The sequence below is a fragment of the Aotus nancymaae genome, unplaced genomic scaffold (genome assembly GCF_030222135.1).
Source record: "Aotus nancymaae isolate 86718 unplaced genomic scaffold, 86718_ANA_hifiasm-v0.15.2.pri h1tg000025l, whole genome shotgun sequence".
Taxonomy (NCBI): domain Eukaryota; kingdom Metazoa; phylum Chordata; class Mammalia; order Primates; family Aotidae; genus Aotus; species Aotus nancymaae.
Window position 1 is genome coordinate 16,872,412 of NW_026988438.1, and position 18,154 is coordinate 16,890,565.

The 18,154-nt window shown below is 36.8% G+C and overlaps 1 protein-coding gene across 2 annotated transcripts in view; it reads right to left on the reverse strand.

The window, feature by feature from the left end:
- Nucleotides 1-18,154, reverse strand: part of VPS50 (VPS50 subunit of EARP/GARPII complex) — a 130,394-nt gene that overhangs the window by 49,922 nt on the left and 62,318 nt on the right. The window contains exons 14-16 of one of the 2 annotated variants that reach the window (XM_021674207.2): nt 16,867-16,958; nt 1,480-1,574; nt 1,041-1,139 (exon numbers count right to left, since the gene is read on the reverse strand). In XM_021674207.2, coding sequence (XP_021529882.2) covers nt 1,041-1,139; nt 1,480-1,574; nt 16,867-16,958 — 286 coding nt within the window. Of the gene's footprint in view, nt 1-1,040; nt 1,140-1,479; nt 1,575-16,866; nt 16,959-18,154 lie in introns of those variants that run through there. The other variant, XM_021674208.2, reaches the window with a different exon arrangement.

Below are 18,154 nucleotides of genomic sequence, written 5' to 3' on the forward strand. Positions count from 1 at the left end.
CACTGTTTCCCTGAGGTTTATTCAATTAAATTTTTTTTTTTTAGTTTTAAAACATTCTCGATTATGAAATTCAAAGGCTCTGCTTTAGTATAGTTCAATTTAAATCCTTTTCAAACAATTTACTTAATTGTTTGCAATTAACACAGACAACTCATAGTCAATATATTTAATAATTAATTAATCAATGGTTTGGTGTTCAGTCATCTCTCTTTTGACATGGCATATATCATTGTGAGCAGGTGTTGACTACGAACAAAAGAAGAAAAAGCAGAATTTCAAATTATGACTCTCTCTGGCACCAAATAACATGGATATCAAAACTTAAATTCAATTGTAAAAAGTAAAAGTTCAGAATAAAAAGTAAGATATAACTCAACTCAAAGGACAAAATATATGTAAGGGATACAACTTAGGGTCTAGCTTATAACAAGAGAAGTCTAATGTTAGCTTTCTCTTCCCTCAATTTACTGCTGATCTAAGCATATAATCACACTGCCATTATGAACATTCTTTCCCACCTTCCTCCACTCCCCAAAAACCATTCCTAGTCACCCTTTTAAATATTAGCTGTGATTGTTTTGCAAAGCAAAGCAGTATACAAATTTGGCTTTGTAGCAAGATTCTGAATATCATATCCTCTTCTCTAGAAAAGACAGATGCTCTCAAGCACCCCCTCACCGAGCACTGCCTCTACTGATTTAACTTCCTTATTCACACACCCATATGTATGCAGGCATGGAACAGTGGCCAAATTATTTCTGGGAACCTTGATCAAATAATCATGTTTTACTCATAAAGGAATCAGTTCAATATTTTAAGCCCCTCAAGACAAAGAATACATTAAAGTTTACAATGAATACATAATCAGAACATTTCATTATATTTTGGTTTAAAAAAACTCTTAACCATCTTTAAAAAGGTACAACACATTCAAATTCAAAAGTAATTGTTTAAAATCAATTAATGCTCTAAGATTAAGTATTAGACAAAAGTTTTATCATTACTTAAATAAGTCTATACATTTTTATTAGAGTTCTTACCTATGGTAATTCTTGAAATAATTGACACTTTGTTTTCTAATAGACTCCTGTAAAACTTCAGACTTGCTACCACAAAATTCTTCTCCAACTTGCATCAACCTAGTTGGATAAAAAAAGTTTAAGTAAATTTCAGCAACATCCTTATAGAGGAAAAAGAAGTGCAGGTTCTTTTCTTCAAAGATTAAAAAAAAAAACTGCAAAAATTTGGATATGTGAAAAAATTCTAAAGATCACAAATCTATTAAGGTTTACAAACATCTAGAGGGCAGAAATATTTAAATACACTAACATAAAAACATAGCAGCCATCAAATTATGAATGTATGATTATCTTCATTTCCATAAAGAAGTTACAGATGATAACTCACCCGTTCATTATTTACTGATTATAATGGTTGAATGACTCAAACTAAAGAATAAGACAAGATCTTAAACACTACCTGCTGATTATATCCAAAACAAAGATGAAATCATCATATTTGAATATAGACAAATCAGTTCCAAGCAAGTAGGTTTTTACTTTTAGCTGAACATCCTGTAAGACAAAGAAAAAAAAAATTCAAGCAGATCCAAAATATAGAAAATGAGGTATCAGAACCATTTACTCTAAAGTTCCAGATTAAAATGAGACAGGAATCATTCTTAATTTGACAAAGAATATCTATTTAGGCCAACAGCCAAAATCCTTAAGGGAGATATAACAGAGACAAACCCATTAATATCAGATACAAAACAGCAATGGTCACAATCATCATTATAATTTAACAGTTATATAAATTTCTATCCAACATAAAAGACACAAACACACATACCCATAACACATAAGATAAAAATTATATCTTCATACTGGATATGATAAAAATCATTATTCATAGTTTGATTGGTTAGAACCCCCAAAATAATCAATTCAAAAGTAACTGAATAATGTATGAAATGACTGTATATATGTATAAGATAATGTATAAAAATTACATTTCATGTATACCTGCCATAGCACCTAAAAATCAAAAAGACATTCCACTTTAAATAGAGATTAAAATATAATATTAGGAATAACCTTAATAAGAAATAGCAAACCTATAAGAAAAAACTAGCAACTCTAATGAGACACAAAAATAAATTTGAAAAGAAATTGCAATAAATTGGAAGTCAGGGGACTGGATAAGTGATTAAATAGTATAAAGATGTCAATGTTTTCAAATTAATATACAGGTTCCATTAAATTATAACCAAAATCACAACAAAAACTTTTCTAATTCTAAAATTCACCTGGTATAAGAGGCAATTACCACTTTTTTAAAAAGCTTTGAAAAGATGAAGTTATGAGTAATGTTGGAAAACTGGTACTACCTATATTAAAAACTATTTTTTAATGCCAGCAATATAACAATATAGAGAAATCAATAGACTAAAAACAGTGTGTGCATACATATGAAAATAAATAAATAATGGTCTAATAAACCCTCGTAAAAACTGTTTTCTGAATATTCACTTTGTGTCAAGTATTATGCCAAGAACTTTACAAATTACATGTTATCTTTAATCTTACAACAGCCTGGTTGAGCAGGCATTTATTATCCCCCTAGAAGAAACTTTGAGGGAAGACAGACCTGGAATCAAGGCTTAGTTTTGTCGTTCACTGAGCATGTGAACTCCTAAGGAGTCAGGTAATTATCAAAGTTCACATGCTCAGTGAATAACAAAACTAAGCCTTGATTCCAGGTCTATCTTCTCTCAAAGTTTCTTGTTTTCACTGCACCTTGCAACAAAGAGACATTATACATGAAGAGGAGGAGAAAGAATATCCAGAAAATGAAGAAAAGAAAAACCTGACTAGACTGGGTGGAGGGAAGGGGTGGAAATCCTCTCTTTATATTATATATCAAAAGAAATGTAAAACGTATTAAATAAGCGTTTTTGTATATTTTCAAAAGATTAAAAGTTAGATATTAGCAATTAATTTAATAAAGCCAAAATATTTTCTGGGTCTCTTTTAAGTGTTCTAGGCAGTACTCTAGGTATTAGAGATAACAATCTAAAGTTTACATGAGTATTTAAAATTACCAGATAAATATTTATCTGAGCTTTACTTGGGAAAGAATATATTAAGAATAAATATAGAAAAAAGAATTCACAAAAGGATAAAGATCAATAGTCTAATCTCATAAAAATGTGAATCATCTGCATATTAAAAATAAGTGAAAATGAAACAACAAATGATTACTAATTATCATATAAGTCATTTAGAATCTATGAAAGAAATGAACAAAAAATAAGAGCAATTAATTCACAAAACAAACTACAATAATTAACCAATTTTTAAGTGTTTAGCTTATCTAATTAAAATATAATGTGCCTCTCTCAAAAAAAAAAAAAGGAACAAGCTTTTACATTGCAGGAGACACAACTAAAATGTAATCTAAAAACATTTAAAATGAAGGGATGGTCAAAGAATTACCAGGCAGGTATGAACAAAATAAATACAGGAATGCAAATAATAATATCAAGCAAATGACTTCAAAGCAAAATGCCTTACGATAAAATAAATATTGTTTTAACTGATGTAGGAAATTAAGTGGAGAACAGAAAGTGGTTATTAGTATTTTTTTTTTATTGCAGTTTAGGTTTTGGTATACATGTGAAGAACATGCAAGATTGTTGCATAGGTGCATACGTGGCAGTGTGATTTGCTGCCTTCCTCCCCTTCACCTATATCTGGCATTTCTCCCCATGCTGTCTCTCCCCAACTCCCCACTCCCCGCTGTCCCTCCCCTATTTCCCCCCAACAGACCCCAGTGTGTAGTGCTCCCCTCCCTGTGTCCATGTGTTCTCATTGTTCAACATCCACCTATGAGTGAGAACATGCAGTGTTTGATTTTGTGTTCTTGTGTCAGTTTGCTGAGAATGATGGTTTCCAGGTTCATCCATGTCCCTACAAAGGACGCAAACTCATCATTTTTGATGGCTGCATAATATTCCACGGTGTATATGTGCCACATTTTCCCTGTCCAGTCTATCATCGATGGGCATTTGGGTTGATTCCAGGTCTTTGCTATAGTAAACTGTGCTGCAATGAACATTCGTGTGCATGTGTCCTTATAGTAGAACGATTTATAATCCTTTGGATATATACCCAGTAATGGGATTGTTGGGTCAGATGGAATTTCTATTTCTAGGTCCTTGAGGAATCACCACACTGTCTTCCACAATGGTTGAACTAATTTACACTCCCATCAACAGTGTAAAAGTGTTCCTATTTCTCCACATCCTCTCCATTAAAAAATCTGGTTATTAGTATTTTCTAATCAATCAATATAGCATCCAAATACAAAAAGCAAAAGCAGTTAGAAATGAAAGAAAAACGTGACAAAACTACGATCCTTCTGGAAGATTAAAACTTCTCCTTCAGGAGAGTGCACCGATCAAGAAAACATAAAACAAGTAAGGATATAGATTAGAATAATACAATTAACAAATTCGACTTAATATACATAATTTCATGTGTATTAACAAAGAGGAAATACCTGGTTATTTTTCAAATGCTCCAGAAAGAATTTAAAAAGTTGGTAGCATGCCCTTACAGTACTTATAATCGAACAGCAAAGTCCATTTAATCAAGTCTATTTAAAAGCATCCAAATTAAGAATCCTACCCACAGAGTTAACATTGCTCCTCGGTAAACTGTACTGTTACTGATAATAAAATGATCATAAATTCTTCTTTCATTCTGAATGATGTCACTGGATTAAATACAGATTATGATGTCTCAGGTCAATAGTGTTTTGCTTCTGACCTAACCAAACTAAATACAAACTATCCAGAGTCAGAATGGATATTCTGCTGTTATTCTACCACCGTTAATTTCCTCACCATGATTATACTGTTGTGTCTTATTTATCCCAATGGGGATCAAAGCCCAGAAAGAGGTGAGTTTTGGGGAGCAACCCATCAAAGCCAGAAGGAAGGCAACTGAGGAAGGGTCAGGAAACTGGTTACATACAAGGTTGAGCAAAGAGGTAAATATATTGAGGACAATAGAAGCCATGCTTCTTGCTGATGGAAAGGAAATTACAAATATGGAAAAGGTAGAATGAGCCCTACAACAGTGGACTGAAATTGGATATTATCTATGTGAACTTACAGTTTAAATACACAGAGAGAAATAAAAATAAATATAGATGTAATGGGGTATGTACATATGTGTGCACATATTTCCTAGTCTATCCACTGAAAGTGCCTGAAACCAGTGACACCCCAATAGCAATGACAGCTAACTAAAGCCAGATCCTGGTTTCTACTGGTAAAAAGAACCAGGGCTCAGGCAAAAAGGTACTAAATGAGTCTGGAATAATTTCTGTGAGGAAGTAAGAAAATCCTCAAAGAATGATGAAAAAATGTCAGCGAGATACAAAAGCTAGCTTGAAGAGTGCTCTAACTAATCAATTTGGGGCAATATGCCTATAAAATAAATGATTAGTAACAGACTATATAATGGATTATGCATGTGTGTGTGCATGTGTTATGTATGTGTGTGTGCATATACTCATATATGTTATATGTTACTTCAACGAAGAGTTTCCTAGATTATGGTACCAACTAGTAAATGCTGAAGTTAGAAAAATCATAATCTGACAATTATAAAAATAAAGAATAATCCAAGCAAGAAAAATAAATAAATGTTAAAACCAGTGAATGACAGTAGGATGCCAATAAATGTTAAGAAATGAGAATTTGAATTAGAAAATATGGTAACTTACTGGCAACCATCAGAGCAAAACAATAAATCAAGTAAGAAACGTTGGCTAAACAGAAGCTAAAGCTAATGAGTGAATGTTGGATAAGAAAGGGGATATTTATGGGAGTGCATCTTCCCCCAAATAATTTCTCATCACAAAAAGCAAAAGGATAACTTTACAGTGGAGGCATCTTTCTCAAGTTAACATCACTAGTGATGAGACGAACTGGAAACAGGTACTACTGGATGGGCCTTACTTGTATGATATGTTTTTCAAAAATTTTGACCTGAAACTAATTGTAAGAGCACACACACACACACACACACACACAAAAACTCAAAGGAAGGGACATTCTGCCAAATAACTTTCCTGTAATCTCCATAAATGTCAAGGTCATAAAAGTCAAATAAGGGCTGAGAAAGCCTTCTAAACTAAACATGGAAGAGGCATGACAACTAAATCTAACATGTGACCACAGATTGGGTCCTTCGGCTATAAATGCAAAAGACATTTCTGAGAAGAGAGAAACACAAATGGGTCTCTTGGTCAAAGTTATATATGGGCATTCTTTAGAATGTTCTTACAATTTTTCTGTATGTTTCAAGCAAACAAACAAAAAGATCTTATCTGCCCTTTTTGGTGCTTTCACTTCTTCATACAAATCCAGGCTTCCACCTGTTACCAGTTCCTTCAACCTAAAAACATTAACATTTCAGGTCTGCTGGAGACAAACACTTTTCTCAACATTTGCCTGTTTGAAAATGTCTGGCAGCAACATCATCATTTGGAAACTTAACAGAAAGCTCCAGCCCAGATCTACCAAGCCAAAAGCTCTGGGAGTCAGGACCAGCAATCTACATTTTATTAGTAACATGTCTACCAGGTGATTCTGATGCATGCTAAAGTTCACAAACCACTGCTTTAATATAGTTATTTTAAAGTCCTTGTCTAGTAGTTTCTACAACGAGACCATCTCTGGTCATGTTATAACTAATTACTTATCTTGACAATTGGACACATTTTCTTGATCTTCACATACCTCATATTTTTCAACTTATACCAAAACTCAATGTAAACAGTTAATACAAATAAATGTTGACTCTCCCCTCCCCACCTTAAAAAGAGTACTACAGATCGTCTTCTGTCAGGCTGGTAGAGAAGAGAGCTGAGTCAATCTGATCTGCAGCTGAAATAGAGCTGGGCTTTTTGCAGCTTTAGTTAGATTCAGTTCACCATTATCTTCAAATGTTTTGAGGGTAGATCAGACATTTCCTTACAGCAGGCTTTGATATCCAAGCAACAGAGACTCCAGAGATGTGTTTATACCTTACAGCCTAGCCAGCAGCTTGACAAACTACAGGAGACATCTGATTTAGCTTTCTAGGTCACTGGGAGTACTCTTCGCTGTCCTGTCCCACTCTCAGCTTCCTGTGCTTTGGGAGATCTCTCTCTACCCTGTTGCCCTGCCTTCAACCTTCAGAGGGCCACTGCCGTCACTTGGTAAAGTTCCAGGATGTCTCAGAGGGATTTCTCTCCTACCCTGACCCAGCTTTCACCTTCGCACCTGTAAAAGACAATGCACATCTCAGAGTGAATCCCTCCTGGCTCTGCCCTGTGTCCAGCCTTCAACAAACTACTCCCCAGCACTCTATGCAAGACTATAGAAACGACCTGATGTGTAGGTTCAGACTCACTTTATGCCTGGAGATCCTCAGGATTCTAATCCATCATTCCAGTCCTTATACATGTTAAAAGCTTGTTAAATTCTTCAGCTGGCTTCTCCTTGCCTCCACCTATAGTGATTCTTTCTCTTCCCAACACTCTACCGTAATAAAAGTGGCTGTGGAGGGGGTGCCAAGTGGCCATGAGAAGGCGACACTGGAATGCAGCTCCCAGCGAATGAGACGCGGAGGGCTAGAGGACTTCACGATTCCAAACGAGGTGCCGGGTTCCTTTCGGTGGGGCTGATAGAGCACTGAAAATAGCCCAGGGAAGAAGCCGCAGGGCGAGAGCCGCCCAGGGGAGAAAATCAAAAGGCGGGGGGCAAGGCGTCCCCACCTGAAACGTGCAGCCAGCTCGGAGGGTCTGGGAGGACTTCACCCACTCAGTGCTGTGATTCAGATCCTGTGCTTACCTCATCCTTCCTGCAACCCATGGTCCACGAGAGCCCTGCCAGACTGAGGGGCGCCATGGGTAGTCATGCAAATCTGAGCAGCGGCTCCCTCCTGGCGAGGCAAGTTGTCATTGGGTGGAAGTTTGGACCAACGCCAGCGGGATGGACCGTCCTACAGAGGAGGCAGAGTTCAAAGCTGGGAAACAGACCATAAGGCCTGGCAGACCCCACCTCCACAAAATTCAAACTGAAGCCCTCGCTAGAGAGCTTGGCAGCAAATACACCAGTTTGACCCCAACTAGGAAGACGGAGCTCTGGGAGAGACGCCATTGGGAAGGCGGGGCCAATCTCACCTGCAAACAAATTCCAAGGACCACCCACCCACAACCTGACCCAACTCGAGAGAACACAGCAACGCCCTCTACAGGCCAAAAAAAGATATAGCTCCAACCTCAACAGAAAAAATGTCCACTCAGAGACTGCTCCTGAAATCAACTTCAAAGATCAAAGGGAGATAAATCCATGAAGATGGGAAAAAAACAACGCAAAAAGGATGAAACCATCAAAGAACAGAACACCTCTTCTCCTCCCAGGGATCACAACTCCTCACCATCAAGGGAACAGAAAAAAGAATGAATTTGACAAATTGACAGAAGTAGGCTTCAGAAGGTGGGTAATAACAAACTTCTCAGAGCTAAAAGACCATGTTCTAACCCATGCAAAGAAACTAAGAACCTTGAAAAAAGGTTAGACGAAATGCTAACTAGAATAACCAGCTTAGAGAAGAACATAAATGACTGGATGGAGCTGAAAAACACAGCACGAGAACTTCGTGAGGCATACACAAGTTTCAACAGCCGAATCAATCAAGCAGAAGAAAGGATATCAGAGACAGAAGATCAAATCAATGAAATAAAACGAGAAGGCAAGATTAGAGAAAAAAGTGAAAAAAATAAACAAAGCCTCCAAGAACTATGGGATTATGTGAAAAGACCTAATCTATGCTTGATAAACATACTTGAATGTGATAGGGAGAATGAATCGAAGTTGGAAAACACTCTTCAAGATATTATCCAAGAGAACTTTCCCAATCTAACAAGGCAGGCCAACATTCAAATCCAGGAAAAAGAACACCACAAAGATATTCCTCAAGAAGAGCAACCCCAAGGGACATAATTGTCAGATTCACCAGGGTTGAAATGAAGGAAAAAATCCTAAGGGCAGACAGAGAGAAAGGTCAAGTCACCCACAAAGGAAAGACAATCAAACTCACAGAGGATCTCTCGGCAGAAACCCTACAAGCTAGAAGGGAGTGGGGGCCAATATTCAACATCCTTAAAGAAAAGAACTTTCAACCCAGAATTTCATATCCAGCCAAACTAAGCTTCATAAGTGAAGGAGAAATAAAATCCTTTAAGGACAAGCAATTGCTGAGAGATTTCGTCGCTACAAGACCTGCCTTACAAGAGCTACTCAAGGAAGTAAGTACTAAACAGAGAATGGAACAACCAGTATCAACCACTGCAAAAATGTACCAAATGGTAAAGAACAATGACACAATGAAGAAACATTGTCAACTAATGGGCAAAACAACCAGCCAGTAACAAAATGGCAGGATCAAATTCAAACATAACAATATGAACGTTGAATGTAAATAGCCTAAATGCCCCAATCAAAAGACACATACTGGCAAACTTGATAAAAATTCAAGACCCATCAGTGTGCTGTATTCAGGAGACCCATCTCACATCCAAAGACTCACACAGACTCAAAATAAAGGGATGGAAGAAGATTTACCAAGCAAATGGACAGCAAAACAAAGCAGGGGTAGCAATCCTAGTCTCTGATAAAACGGACTTTAAACCAACAAAGATCAAGAGACAAAGAAGGGCAATACATAATGGTAAAAGGATCAATGCAACAAGAAGAGCTAACTAGCCTAAATATATATGCACCCAATGCAGGAGTACCCAGATATATAAAGCAAGTTCTTAATGACCTACTAAGAGACTTAGACTCCCACACAATAATAGTGGGATACTTTAACACTCCACTGACAATATTAGAAAGTCAACAAGGATATCCAGGAGTTGAACAAAGATTTGGACCAAGCAGACCTAATAGACATTTACAGGACACTCCACCCCAAATCCACAGAATATACATTCTTCTCAGCACCACATTGCACTTACTCCAAAATTGGCCACACAATTGGAAGTAAATCACTACTTAGCAAATGCAAAAGAACGGAAATCATAACACAGTTTCTCAGACCACAGTGCAATCAAATCAGAACGCAGGATTAAGAAAAGCACTCAAAACCGTACAATCACATGGAAACTGAACAACTTGCTCCTGAATGACTAATGGATAAACAATGAAATGAAGGCAGAAATAAAAATGTTCTTCAAAACCAAAGAGAATGAAGACACAACGTACCAGATCCTATGCGACACATTTAAAGCAGCTCTACAGGGAAATTTCTAGTAATAAATGCCCACATGAGAAACAAGGAAAGATCTAAAATCTACACCCTATCATCAAAATTGAAAGAGCTAGAGGAACAAGATCAAAAAAACTCAAAAGCAAGCAGAAGACAAGAAATAACTAAGATCAGAGCAGAACTGAAGGAGATAGAGACATGAAAAACCCTTCAAAAAAATCAATAAATCCAGGAGCTGTTTTTTTGAAAAGATCAACAAAGTAGACTGCTAGCTAGACTAATAAAAAAGAAAAAAGAGAAGCATTGAATAGATGTAATAAAAAATGATAAAGGGGAGATCACCATCAATTCCTTGGAAATAGAAACTACCATCAGAGATTACAACAAACAACTCTATGCACATAAACAAGTATATCTGGAAGAAGACTAACCCAAGAAGAAGTTGAAACCCTGAATAGTCCAATAACAAGGTCTGAAGTTGAGGAAGCAATTAATGGCCTACCAGTCAAAAAAAGTCCAGGTCCAGATGGGTTCGCAGCCAAATTCTACCAGATATATAAAGAGGAGCTGGTACCATTCCTGTTGAAACTATTCCAAACAATATAAAAAGAGATTCCCTCCCTAACGCTTCTTATGAGACCAACATCATCCTGATACCAAAATCTGGCAGAGACACAACTAAAAAAGAAAACTACAGGCCAATAGCCATGATGAATATTGATACAAAAATCTTCAATAAAATACTGGCAAACCAAATCCAATAGCACATCACAAAGCTTATCCACCACCATCAAGTAGGCTTCATCCCAGGGATGCAAGGCTGGCTCAACATATGCAAACCCTAGAAGAAAACCCGGGCAACACCATTCAGGACATAGGCATAGGCAAGGACTTCATGACTAAAATACCAAAAGCAATGGCAACAAATGCTAAATAGACAAATGGGATCTAATTAAACTTAAGAGTTTCTGCACAGCAAAAGAAACAATCATTAGAGTAAACCGGCAACCAACAGAATGGGAAAAAATTTTTGCAATCTACCCATCAGACAAAGGGCTAATATCCAGAATCTACAAAGAACTAAAGCAGATTTACAATAAACAAACAAACAAACCTATTCAAAAGTGGGCAAAGGATATGAACAGATACTTTACAAAAGAAGACATACATGAGGCCAACAAACATATGAAAAAATGCTCATCATCACTGGTCATCAGAGAAATGCAAATCAAAACCACATTGAGATACCATCTCACGCCAGTTAGAATGGCAATCATTAAAAAATCTGGAGACAACAGATGCTGGAGAGCATGTGGAGAAACAGGAACACTTTTACACTGTTGGTGGGAATGTAAATTAGTTCAACCATTGTGGAAGACAGTGTGATGATTCCTCAAGGACCTAGAAATAGAAATTCCATCTGACCCAACAATCCCATTACTGGGTATATACCCAAAGGATTATAAATTGTTCTATTATAAAGACACATGCACACATATGTTCATTGTGGCACTGTTTACAATAGCAAAGACCTGGAACCAACCCAAATGCCCATCGATGATAGACTGGACAAAAAAAATGTGGCACATCTACACCATGGGATACTATGCAGCCATAAAAAATGACGAGTTCATGTCCTTTGTAGGGACATGGATGAATCTGGAAACCATCTTTCTCAGCAAACTGACACAAGAACAGAAAACCAAATACCACGTTTTCACTCATAAGCAGGTGATGAACAATGAGAACACTTGGGCACAGGGAAGGGAACAACACTCACAACGCTAGGTGGGTGGGGGAGGGGAGGGGAAGGGAGGGGAGGGAGGAACAGCAAAGCCGGGCAGGGAGGATGTGGAGGGATAACACTGGTAGAAATGCCTGATGTAGGCAATGGGGCGGGGGCGCAGGGATGGAGACAGGAAACCACCATGGCATATATTTATCTATGCAGCAATCCTGCAGGATGTGCACATGGACCCCAGAGCCCAAATACAACTAAAAAAAAAGTGGCTGTGGGTCTCTTCTCTCCTAGGAAGGGATCAGCACTTCCTTGATTTAGTTCATTTGGGTTTCCTTGCCTCTTCATCTCTAATAATTTTTTTTATGTATGTAAAAGCATCACTTTATATGTATCTTGATTAGTCCTGAGGTAAGAGTAGGAGAGATGGTCTCTTGCAACTTTCTACATACTAACCAAATGTAGAAATCATTAAATCAATTCAAGTTTCAAGAATAAGCAGTATAACAGTACAGGTTATATACCTATAAACAGTCTGCTACAAAAATTTATAATTAGTATATACATATCAAAGCACTGACTCCTCTGTGGCATAGGAATAAACCTTGGAAGGAAAAAACTCCCCTTTGATTACAGGTAAATTTTCTGCCTTTATTCCAACTCTTACTTTTTGTATTGCTTTATATGAATCCATCCTTAGCCAACCATGCTTTGGAATTCAGGATTTCAGATGTTCAAAATGTATACATATTACATATACATAACATCCCCATTGGGGTCTGGGCCAACATTCTAAAATCAAACACAATATTCCTGCAATGTATCAATGTTCACCTTAATGGGCTAAGTAAAAACTATCAACAGCCTAATGATAATACTGGCTAGGTTCTGCTGCCAAATGAATTCAATTCAGGTCAGCTTCTGCCTGCTAAATGTGTTACCAAAAGAACTTTTGTTTTCCAGGGCTTTTGCTTTCTTTACTGCAGTGAGCCTTGCAATTTCAATTTAATAACTATTCAGTGAGTTCCTAAAGTATGCAAAGTCTATTCTAGACATAGTTGAGAATCGGGACTGGTAACGTAAAAGGGACTGAAGAGTAAAAGAGACTGAGGAGTGGTGGAAATTAAGATACTCTAAAGCAGGCGTGTCCGATCTTTTGGTTTCTCTAGGCCACAATGGAAGAAGAATTGCCCTGGGCCACACATAAAATATGCTAACACTAATAATTGCTGATGAGCTAAAAATAATAATAAATTTTAAAATCACAAGAAAAATCTCACAATGTTTTAAGAAAGTTTACAAATTTGTGTTGGACCACATTCAAAGCTGTCCTGGGCTGCATGTGGCCCATGGGTCATGGGTTGGACAAGCTTGCTCTAAAGCTCGAAACCTAAAACACAAGAATCTATACTTAAAAATATGATGACTTCCATTAAACTGTCCAAATGCTTAAATAAGAACAGCTTTACTAAACTTTATGTTAAACAGATTTTCCTATACCAGGAATGCCATCAGGTTGCCAAACTGAATGGAAACTAACTATATAAAGTGCCAAGTCAGTATTTCAAAGTATACTGAATTACTAGAAATTCTATCATAGGTTGTACAATTAAGGCCTATTGGGAGACTAAGTCAAAAACAAACTACATCTGACCCTAGCTGTATATTCAATAACTATAAGATTTTCCTTTCTTTTACACATAATATTCAGAAAAAAGTCAGCCTAAATCCACAATTAATGATAAATTAAATATGTATTTAATTTTAATGTTTAATATGGTTATATGAGTTTGAGTCATATGACAAAATATATGTCAAACCTCTTACAACCACCACAAAAATTTTAAATACTAAAGTATGAAATAAAATAGCATATCCAATACATTATTAAAAATTAGAAGAACACTAAATTATAAATATTAACTGATTCATGAAGAAATGTATGTTTCCAAAATACATTTTCCTATAAAATTTTTTTCAAAACAAATCCTATATATAAAGACACATGCACACATATATTTCTTGTGGCACTGTTTACAATAGCAAAGACCTGGAACCAACCCAAATGCCCATCAATGATATACTGGACAAAGAAAATGTGGCACATCTACACTGTGGAATACTATGCAGCCATAAAAAACAACAAGTTCATGTCCTTTGTAGAGACACGGATGAATCTAGAAACCATCATTCTCAGCAAACTGACACAAGAACAGAAAACCAGACTCTGCATGTTTTCACTCATAGGTGGGTGATGAACAATGAGAACACTTGAGCACAGGGAAGGGAACAACACTCACAGGGCTAGGTGGTGGGGGGGAGGTGAGGGGAGGGACAGCGCAGGGGGAGGTGGGGAGGGATAACATTGGGAGAAATGCCTGATGTAGGTGACAGTGGAGGGATGGTTGGGATGGAGACAGCAAACCACCATGGCATGTATGTACCTAGGCAACAATCCTGCAGGATGCAGGAAGTGCACATGTGCCCTAGAGCCCAAAGTACAATAAAAAAAAAAAAGTGGCAGTTTCCCTTGCATGTTCTTTCTCTCCTACTGCCATGAAAGAAAGTGCTTGCTTTTCCTTTGGCTTCTGCCATGATTGTCAATTTTCTGAGGCCTCCCCAGCCATGTGGAACTGCGAGTGAATTAAACCTCTTTCCTTTATAAATTACCCAGTCTTAGGTAGTATCTTTATAGCAGTGTGAAAACAACTAATATAGTGAGACTGTGGAGAAATGGGAAAGCTTTTATATTGTTGGTGGGAATGTAAACTAGTTCAGCCACTATGGAAAGCTGTTTGGAGATTTCTCAAGAAACTTAAAATAGAACTACCATCTGACCCAGCAATCCCACGAGTACCATCTGACCCAGCAATCCCACTAGTGGGCATATATGCTAAGGAAAATAACATTCTGTCATAAAGACACATGCATCTGCATGTTCACTACAGCATTATGCACAATAGCAAGGACATGAAATCAACCTAAGTGCCCATCAACAGTGGATCAGATAAAGAACATGTAGTACCTATATACCATAGAATACTGTGTAGCCATAAAAAAGAACAAAATTGTTCTTTCAGTCCTTTGTAGGAACATGGATGGAGCTGGAGGCCATTATCCTAAGCAACCTGACATAATGTAAGAACAGAAAACCAAATACCACATGTTCTCACAAGTGGGAGCTCAACATTGAATACACATGACTGTAAAAATGAGAACAAGGGACACTAGGGATCACTAGATGGAGGAGGGAGGGAGGGAGGCGTGGGCCGAAGAACCCCTGTTGGGTACTATGCTTACTGCCTGGATGGCTGAAGCCTCAGTGTCATGCAGTTTACTCATGTAACAAACCTTCACAGATACCCTTTATCTATAATAAAAGTTGAAATGTCAACAACAACAAAAAAGATGGTCAAGCTGGGCATGGTGGCTCATGCCTATCATCCCAGCACTTTGGATGGCCAAGGCAGAAATATCACTTGAGCCCAGGAGTTCAAGACCAGTCTGGGAAACATAGCAAGACCCCATGTCCACAAATAATAATTGAAGAAAATTAGGCATGGTGGTGCACATCTGTGGTCCCAGCTACTTGGGGCTGAGGCAGAAGAATCACCTGAGCCCAAGAGGTCAAGGCTGCCTTGAGCCATGACTCTGCCACCACACTCCAGCCTGGGTGATAAAGTGAGACCCTGTCTGAAAAAATAAATAAAGAGAAATAAAGAAAAAAAGATTGTCAAAATAAAGATCAGCTTCATTAGAAAAATCAAAAACACATTTTAAAAGACCATAACATGGCCAAAGGGTCTACAGTCTTCCAAGGTTCAAAGAAGTTCAAAAGAGTAAGTTATTTTCAAAGGAATTACACTGTGATCTAAGAAGTAACAAATTATCTGATTACAACAATTGAAAAACTTACCTAAGATACTGCTATGGTCTGAATGTTTGTGTGTACCCAAAGTTCCTATACTGAAATTCTAACCTCCAAGGTGATAATATGTTAGGAGGTGGGGCCTTTGTGAGGTGATTAAGTCATTAGGGTAGAGCCCTCATGAATGGTTATTAGTGCCCTCTATAGAGGGGACCCCAGAGAGTTCCCTCATCCCCTCTTCTATGTGAGGACTGAGCAAGACAATGTCTATGAACAAGGAAGCAAGCATGCTGGCACCCTGATCTCTGACTTCCAGCCTCTAAAATTCTGAGAAATAAACTTCTGTTATTTATAAACTATTCAGTTTGGAATGTCTTGTCATAGGAGCCCAAATGTTGACTAAAACCAGATATATTCAGCCAATAAGCATCTAAGATTCCCTCAAGGCACAAAGATCGTTGACTGAGAAAAAAAAAATTCTTCATTCTAAACTATATTCTGACCTAAGTATGACACCTACTTAGTTACTCCTTTTTTAAAATTAACAGAATAAAAAATTCAGAAAATACAAATAAAATAAAAATAAACAAAACATCTCACTAAAAAAGCATACATTTCTTTAGGATAGCAGAAATTCGCTAGGCCTCTAAAACAAAAGATATACTCAAGGCATATATGAATATTTCCAATTGAGATTTTCAATTAAAAGACTTTTTTTTTTTTTTTTTTTACTGCTACTTACAATCCAAATACAGTCACCAAATACATTACAGAAATTAAATTAAATGATAGCCTAATTCCAAACAGAAATATATGATTAAATCTGCAAAGAATACACAAATAAAAAATTTAAAACTGAATTTCTAAAACAACTTTGACATGACATTTCTATTGCTTCTGTGAAAAAAATAATTTTAAAAAAATCAAACCTGCCATATTCGTGTAAGTCCATGTTCTAATTTCTTTTTTATGTAGCCACGATCAAAATTAGTTTCTTCAGTACCTATCATGTTACTCCCTTCTGAAAATAAAAGACAACATATATTTTTAGATTTAATCCAATGTGTGTGTGTTTTCCAAATAATTTCTATTTGGCCTCTCATATATTGTAAGTCTATGTAAGATATATGAAATATATTCAAAACAATGGCAAAAATAGGTATTAGAATTAAACCCATTTGGTAAGATAACATAAACTTAGACCAGGAAATGCTAAATATACCTAAGACCACTCAGATCACATGTGACTGAGGCTGAGACTCCACCTGAGTCAGTGTGGTCCCAGAGACCAGGTTCTCCATGAGCATACTGCCTACTGCAAGACCATGTAAAAGGCTGTGAGAAGGGCATTACAGGACCAGTTAACTGAATTATCAAGTAATATGCATACTAAGAGGACAGTCTACATGAACAGCTCAGGCAGTGAAGTAATAATGCACATGTTTTATATTTTTCATGTTGAATAATAGTTTTATCCACTCCAGATAAACAATTTAACAATGTCTAGTTTAATAGGTAAGATCAATGATCTTCCTCCAAACAACTCTCCCCCTAAAGACAACTGAAAAATACAGACATATATTTATATTAAAAAGATGAAGCTTTGGGTGAATAACCTGTGCAGAACACCTAAGTGAGTATGTTACCATCTTGTCTCAGGTTGGGAAGGTGTCCACTGATAACTAGTAAAAAGCCCCTGGAAATACCAGGCCTCAGATACATAGATACATGACTACTTTGCCTCTGAGTACTCCTAGAACATAAGCCTTATTATTATATGCATGGTATGGACCCAGCAGCCTAAGGCAGTACACCTGAACTATAGCTTTAGAGTTTTACCTTAGAACGTTAATGTATCAGGTTACCAAACAGTATCAAATATTATCACTAAAGAGATATAGCAGATTAAATCTAGAGTCCTCTTCAGTTTTATGAAGTTCCATGAAAAGTAATGTTCAGTTTACTAATTTCTACAATTTTATTCCTGAATATGAAAGGATTAATTTCAGGTGAACAAGTAACTTTTTACAGTCCTAGATACTATCAGCTGACTGCTTCAGCACTTGAATATCCATAAAATATACAGATTAGGGTCAAGAAATTTTAGCAAAGAGGATTGAGTAATAAGGATCAAATTGAGTTTTAAGTTTGACTCAGCACTTCAGTGAATGTAAACTATTGGCCTAAAGCAAAAAGCAAGCTTTACCATGATGAATA